At 46.2% G+C, this 7,110-nt stretch overlaps 1 protein-coding gene across 4 annotated transcripts; it reads right to left on the bottom strand.

Moving 5' to 3' along the window:
- Positions 1-1,150: 1,150 nt before the first annotated feature.
- vps33a (VPS33A core subunit of CORVET and HOPS complexes) lies at positions 1,151-6,092 on the bottom strand. 4 transcript variants are annotated; one of them, XM_068310500.1, is made up of 12 exons: positions 5,954-6,092; positions 5,614-5,679; positions 5,389-5,516; positions 5,100-5,286; positions 4,843-4,959; positions 4,598-4,772; positions 3,828-4,021; positions 3,452-3,578; positions 3,172-3,239; positions 2,894-3,031; positions 2,369-2,675; positions 1,151-1,831 (listed from the first exon to the last, which is right to left on the bottom strand). In XM_068310500.1, exons 1-12 carry the CDS (start codon positions 6,053-6,055, stop codon positions 1,638-1,640), a joined length of 1,803 nt encoding a protein of 600 aa, XP_068166601.1. In that variant the 5' UTR covers positions 6,056-6,092; the 3' UTR covers positions 1,151-1,637. The 4 variants fall into 4 exon arrangements, with proteins under 4 accessions (XP_068166601.1, XP_068166603.1, XP_068166602.1 ...); XM_068310502.1 differs by having other exon boundaries at positions 1,152-1,831; positions 5,397-5,516; positions 5,986-6,055; XM_068310501.1 differs by having other exon boundaries at positions 1,152-1,831; positions 5,397-5,516; positions 5,954-6,026.
- Between the last annotated feature and the right edge of the window lie 1,018 nt (positions 6,093-7,110).

The raw sequence follows: 7,110 nt of genomic DNA, 5'->3' as shown, positions 1-7,110 counted from the left end.
TCAGATGTAAGGATCTCACCTCGGTTGGAGGAACAGCGGCTGATCGGCTCCTCCTGCGCGTCCAGCCCTGAGGTCCAGGTCGGATTGATCCGCCGCGAGCGCCTCGAGCACCTCCTGTCAGGGGGGCGGAGCCTAAAGCAAGAATTGATCACCCCGATCGGGATTGATCTATCTGGGTTCGAGGCTCCTGCGTTACGCGCGCTCCTCCCGGACGTAATCTAAAGGATTTTTCCAAATTAACAGGATTAACTGCACTTTTTAAGTCTTCCATCCAATCAAAAACGAACAAAGTGAGTCTAATTTTTTCCCCCCCCTCTCTCCCAGCCATACATCTACCGGCTGGTTCTGATGTTCATTCCGCTCGGCGCGGGTGGAGATATCGACTGAACCGGAGACCGACCCCCCCCCCCCTCCTCACTGGAACATGGAGCAAATGGCTTCCTAATTCAATCAGCGTCCTGCGCTGTCAAATCCCGGCCCGCCGTGGGCTGAGCTGTGCAGACAGCGGAGGGCCATTACCGGCCGGCCGGGAGGCCCGTTAACGCCGCTAATTGCTGCTCCAGAGATCCGGAGCGCGTTGACGGATCCTCCGCCTCACGGCCCGGCCCCGATCCGCGGGAGAACCGAGCTGCTCCCCGCGGCTTCCTCCCGTCATTTCAGGCGCAGTGCACAAGTCATTATTTCCTAATTTTCCGCCACAGTAAAAAGCTTAAAAAGCGCGTCTTTAATTATCCCACATATGACGTCATCAGAGTTTGCAAAGCTGGGCCGTTTTTCATGAAACCAAACCCAGAAAAGTGATTTCAGGTTAAAAAAAACAATATTTTGGTGCATCTTTTCTTAATGTTTCCCTAATTTCCCAGGAAAATTCATTTAATGCATGATGTAGTATTTTCCACACTATAAGGCGCACCTAAAAGCCTTTCTCAAAAACTGACGGTGCGCCTTATAATCCAGTGCACTTTATAAATGAAAACGGTTTTAAAATAAGCCATTTAATGAAGGTGCGCATTATAGTCCAGTGCGCCTTATAGTGCAGAAAATACTGCAAATGAAACACACACAAACACACATTTTTAGTGTGTTAACTGTGGTGCAGATTCAAATAACAATCCAGGTTTGCATGGTGTTTTCTTTATTGAGCATCTTTGCACTCCATAAATCAAGGTTCTGTCGTGCAGGGGATGACACACACACGCGCACACACACACACACACACACGCGCGCACACACACACACACACACACACACACACACACACACACACACACACACACACGCGCACACACACACACACACACACACGCGCACACACACACACAAACACACACAGATTTTTTCTTCTGAACCAGTTGGTAGTAGTTCTGGACAGAGACGTGCAGAAAAGCACCAGCAAACACAAATAAGACGACATCAATATAACAAAACAAATGTTTGGAAAAAAAAAATCTTTTTAACAAATTCTGCGCTATTAACAGGAAATACATTCATGTCACGCATCGAGGCAGCACACGATGTGTTCGCTGACAGCAGCCGGGCCTGATGCTGTTGAATCACGGTGGGCATCAATGAGACACCTGCAGCTGGGGGGTGTTAGATGACGGTGTTTGATGTGGACAGGTGCGCCTGCGGGCGACTCAGGGCGTCTGAGACTCCGGCCGGTCCATCAGGGATTTGATCCAGGTGGTGCCGTTCATCAGTTTGGTGGTGGCTATGATGTACTCCATCCCCCGGTCCTCCGTCTGAGACAGGAAGCGAAGAGCGGCGATTTCAGCGTACGACACCCCGCCCAGGAAGAACACCAGCGTTGTCCGGTTCTCGCCCTGCTGGCCTGCAAGAAAGGAAAAAAAAGAAGTGGTTTAACAGACTGGATTACATCATGAAGGATTAGCAGTAATCACATTTTCATCTCCAGTTTCGTGCTTCTGGGATCAGGTTTGGACAAAGCAGAGCCAGCGCTCTCCTGAGGCCCCTCCCCCTTCCATTATCACCTTTTACGGTCCGGTTTTAAGGCCGGCGTGTAGAAACAAGTCAACTGTCTGGTGCCCATAATTCTAATTAGCACATTTCAAATTGAGCATGTAATCAAATCCATTCTGCTTGTCAGTTTAACGCCTCCCGGTGCCAACGCCAAAAAGCTGCCGCAGAGCGCTGACGGTTAGCAGCATGTTCTTATCCAGCCTTCTCGTCAACACAGACGCCACAAACACTGATGCTGTTTCTACGGTTTGTCAGCTCGCCATCAATCTGCTGCCGAACGATCTGACTGGACGGAAACAAAGCCTAGCTCTTATCTCGCCTCGGCAGGCAGGAGGTCATTGGCTCCGGCGGGGGCAAACAGACCCGCCGCGCGTCGGTTCTTACTTACGTTTCTTGTGGAGCCCGGCGGGCAGCTGTTGTCTCTCCTCAAAGTGCGGACCAGGAAGCATCTTCAGCACCTCCTCTATGCTGCGCCATCCTGGCCAGGCCAAGATCTGCGTCAGCCGGATGCTGAGCGGCGCGTAGCCGCTGTAGACGTAGGAGATGTCGTTGGGGTTCTGCTCGTTGGCGTCCTCCATCCACAGCTTCAGGGTTTTTCTAATCGTGGGGTAGTTGTTCCTTGAGGTCGTCTGCGGCTTAAAAAGACCTGCCTTCTCCAGGTTGTTCAGCGTTAGCATGTGCTCGTAGCCGTAGGTCTGCATGGAGACAAAAAAGAAGAATGCACAGATTTGGGGGTTTTTTTTGGACATATCTGCAAAATCTTTATCATTTTATCTCCTGAACTTTGATTTTTCTTTGCTTATTCTGAATCTGAAGCATTGTGCAGGTAAACACGCTAATGGCTAACATCCATTCTAATCTAGAAGGGCTGAATGGACACAGGTGACCCCCGTCTTTAAGCGTCTGACCGTACCTGCAGAATCTCCCTCTTGTAGTAGTCCAGCACCTTCTGCTTCAGGCCGTTGTTGCAGACCGACTGCATGCACACCAGACGGAGGATCTTGATCAGGGGATCCTTCTGGGCGATGGCGTCTTCGATGTGCGTGTTCACCTGGGTCGTCCCACGAAGACAATCAGAACCCCGTTTCATTTAAATCAGAACCAGATGCAGAAATTTAGCAGCGGATTCAACAGAGACATCAAATCAAAACCGTAAAGATATTTATGAATGGAAGTTGGGATGTGGAAGACCTTGTCCGTGTCGACGCCCGTCATGAACTCCTGCTCCACCGTCAGATTGTCAAAGAAGGCGTCAGACGCTGAAACAAGAGAGAAATACTGGATTATACAGTTCTTGAAAGAGATTTAAAAGGGTTTATAACCCTAATCTGATGGTCTGGTTGCTTTTCAAAATTAAGGTCACATGCGGGATTTAAAAATCACAATCTTTCATTCCTACACATTAAATTATGAGCTTAAAAATTATTAGAAAGAATCAGTTTCAATGAGGAGGAGGGGGTCATGTACGTACTGGTGATGTCCTTGATCAGCTCTGCTATGGACGTGTGGTTTGCCAGCGAACTTCGCGCCGCCTGCATGTGAGGCAACTGAGACACAAACTGCTTGATCTCTCCCACCGTTTTGGCGTTGTGGCGTTCCTGAAAAAAACATCACCTGCTCTGAATACACAGGACGTGAAGAGCAGCCTGCTTACAAACCTCTAATGTGGCCAGAAATCAATGTGAACCGGTTTTACTTGAACAATTAGCGCCTGATCTTATCTGTCATGGATTTCTGTAATAACCTTATGACGGGAAATGTCACTGAGATTATAATCCAGCCAGCTGAGAGCGATCTAATGTCTTGATTGTAGGTAAAGTGCGAGAGTGATAACGTAGGAGACCAACCTCAAAGGCAGCCGAAATGATTTTAGCCTTCTTGCTGAGTGCCGCTCCCACAGCGTTGAAGTTTTTGTCCCGTATTTCTGCGTAGAGTTCCTCCGCCGAGTTGAGCTGCAGCTTCTTGGGCTCCGTGGGCAGATCTTTACTCGCCTCGCCCTGCTTCTTCTGGGCAAACTTCTCAGGCGGCAGCTTGACATAACCTGGAATCCAAGGGAGAAAAACTAAAGCGATGACGACAATCAAGAAATACACAAAATGCAAAAACAGCAATCTGAAAAAAAACCCGACAGAATCCAAGCCTCCCAAATGGAACGTTTCCCCAACTTTCCCCTAGCGCTACAGCGAGTAGATGATAACCAAGACCATAATAATGTCATAAAGTAATTATCTTTCTTAGATAAAGGTCTTTGTATTTTGTTTTTAGATTTTAGCATTCTCATTTCAATGACAATTCAAAATTTCAATTTCAAAATGCTCTCTGCTCATATTTAACTCACTGGCTGCCAGTGCTGATTTTACCAATTGATCTCCTTTGACGGACTTTTTCTGAAACTCCAGAAATTTATCGGTGTTTTCCTTCTGTTCTTTTGATCAAACTCTTATTTTGGTTTTCAGTCACGTTTTTACAATTCTCATTTCAATGCAAATCCAACAAAACAGAACAGGAAACGGATGATTTTTTCATTTAAGTAATGTCAGTCTCCTAGCTGGGAGAGAGCTAAACCAAACATGCCTTCCCAAAAATCTTAGATAAAGTCTGTCAATGTAACTCTGACCATTGGTGATGCCGTAGATCTCATCAATGAGACCCTCGTAGGTGAGCTGCGTGGCCAGAGGGGTGAGCAGGTCCACGTTTCGATCCAGGAGGAGCAGAGTATCGAAGACGGGCAGGATCTGGTTCTGACTGCCGGCAAACTCCCTCTTCATCCTCAGCATCATATTGGCGACATGCTGCGAGGAAGTCAATGCAAGATGCATTTCAAAACAGAACAGTAGGAGCTCCAGGTTGTTCCGTACTCACCCGCGCACAGTCTCCTTTCCCATATATCTGGGGAATGGTGCCGTACAGCGCCTGCAGCGTCATCAGGCCTTTGGCTGTGTGGTAAAGGCTGGTTTGGTCATTTTCTAAGTAGCATTCCTGTAAGAAACAAAACAAACAGGAACATAAACAAATGAGGAACACATCGCCTACAAATCGGGATGAGGTGAGAAACGTAACGCTGCATTTATTATGGATTCACATTCGCGGCAGAGAGGTTGTCGGAGACCTGAACGCACCCTGAACGCGCTTTCATACTCCATGGAGAGTAGGTCGCCGTCAAAGGGGATCAGATCGAGGATGTACTCATCGATGTTGATGAAGGCGCCCAACACGCCCTGCTCCTTCAGCCGTTGCTCACACAGCAGGCTCCGCCGCGGCACGAACAGGATGTGGAAGTCACGCGACGACTGCATCTTGTCCTCGCTGAAAGGTGGAGGAAGCAGGGGAAACGTTTTGGACAACGCAGGTGGAGAAAGTTTTTCTTTTATGTGGGCGACAACAGAATGCCTGTAAAAAGACACCAACCTGCACACATTTTCAGCGATGATGTCCATGAGCTCCAGCCTGGGACGCACAAAAAAAATGATGTTTTTGACGTCAGCGGAGGGGAGCCGGCCGCTTTTGAGGGTGAACATCTTCTCAACTTCATGCTCCTGTAAACACACAGTCATAAACAATAAACACCTGCTTGTTTGCCACACCCAATCTGTGACGTCATACACCTGATCACACAAACATGGAGGTGCTCACCTTTAATAGTGAATACTGAGCGATGAGCCCGAACGGCCCGGTCAGATATTCATCCCAAACAATGGCCTGAGGAGGAAAGCTACATAAAGTCACGTTTTTAATGCAATTGCACACAAACGCGTCACTGTTAGTTGTATTAGCAAGAAGATTATGTTTCAAATGATGCACATATCTTTAAAAATATCTCCTTGTCCGTCACTACGATCAGCTGTGACAGGGAATTTTGACAGTTTTGACAAGTGACAGCTCCATGCTAACATCGAGGCTAACCAGACTTAGCATCACATCAGTGAACTTCCGGGGTTTCGGACTCGTTTTTCCCCGCGTCCGCGTTCATCACCTTGCTGCCCGCACATTTATCCAGAAACTCACGAAGATCTTTCCTCGCTGCTTCTCTCAGGATGTTTAAATTGACTCGACCGTACGATAAATGAGCAGCCATCTTTCTTCATTAGCGAAACATCGGAGTCAGGTGACCGCGGCGGGGCGCTCCAGTCACGTGACCGAAGAGGATACGACTTCAAAGATGGTTCACGTCGTGAGTTTTTCCGCTGAAAAAAAACACTTTTTCCTGCATTTGAACGCCTTTTCCGTTCATCTGGATACTTAAACCAGTTTAAAATGGATTTAAATTATCTAACTAATAATAAATAGCTCGCTATCAGGACAGCTCTCCATCTTTATGTCGCTACAGCGAATGGTCGCGCTTGCGCATGCGTGTAACACGTTCTTTAATTAACTTAATTAAAAATATTTTTTGATGCATTAATGCGGTTTAAAAACATAAATTACACATGTATATTAGATATTTTGACATGTTTTATATTTGTGTGCACAACGTGTGCTGCAATAATGTCTTATTTTTTTGTCTTAATGCGGAAACGAATGCGGAAGTAGGATGGGATGAACCTCTGTCACCTGCAGTCCTACTCGTCCATGTAGAACTTTACGACTTAACAGTGAAATTGTTTTAACGATTGTTTTAAGTTTTTTTTTTCATTTTAAATCAAATGATCAGTCATATATGTATATACATCATATATATTGTTCTACACTTACTCAAAGGGGGATTTCTATTCCTTTTTGGTGCAATTAACATTTCCCCCAGTAGATGGCGCAATGTCTCCACCGCTAGAACCACCGGAGAGGCGTTTTCTTCGAATTAAGACGTTGTTAGAATTCCACTGGTTATTTTTGGACAAGAAAATTCTGGCTGTAAATTAATTTGTCATCCAGTTTGTTTGGAGCAGAGGAAAAAAAGGCCGACACATTTTGTAGTGTGTTCGGTTATTATCATATAGAATAATATTTCTGAGAGTCCGCAGTTATGGATAATAATAAGAATCACCAAACGAGAGGCAAAACGACTCTGAATATAAAATATGAAGTTGTGACCCAATTCGGTTGAAAACATTTTTATTCAATACCTTTTAAAAGATCAACTACCTGTGATGTGTATTTCTAATTATGATGACTTCTAATCACCACACGCAAACC

The sequence above is a fragment of the Antennarius striatus genome, chromosome 3 (genome assembly GCF_040054535.1).
Source record: "Antennarius striatus isolate MH-2024 chromosome 3, ASM4005453v1, whole genome shotgun sequence".
Taxonomy (NCBI): Eukaryota; Metazoa; Chordata; class Actinopteri; order Lophiiformes; family Antennariidae; genus Antennarius; species Antennarius striatus.
This window is presented reverse-complemented; position numbering and strand designations above follow the sequence as displayed.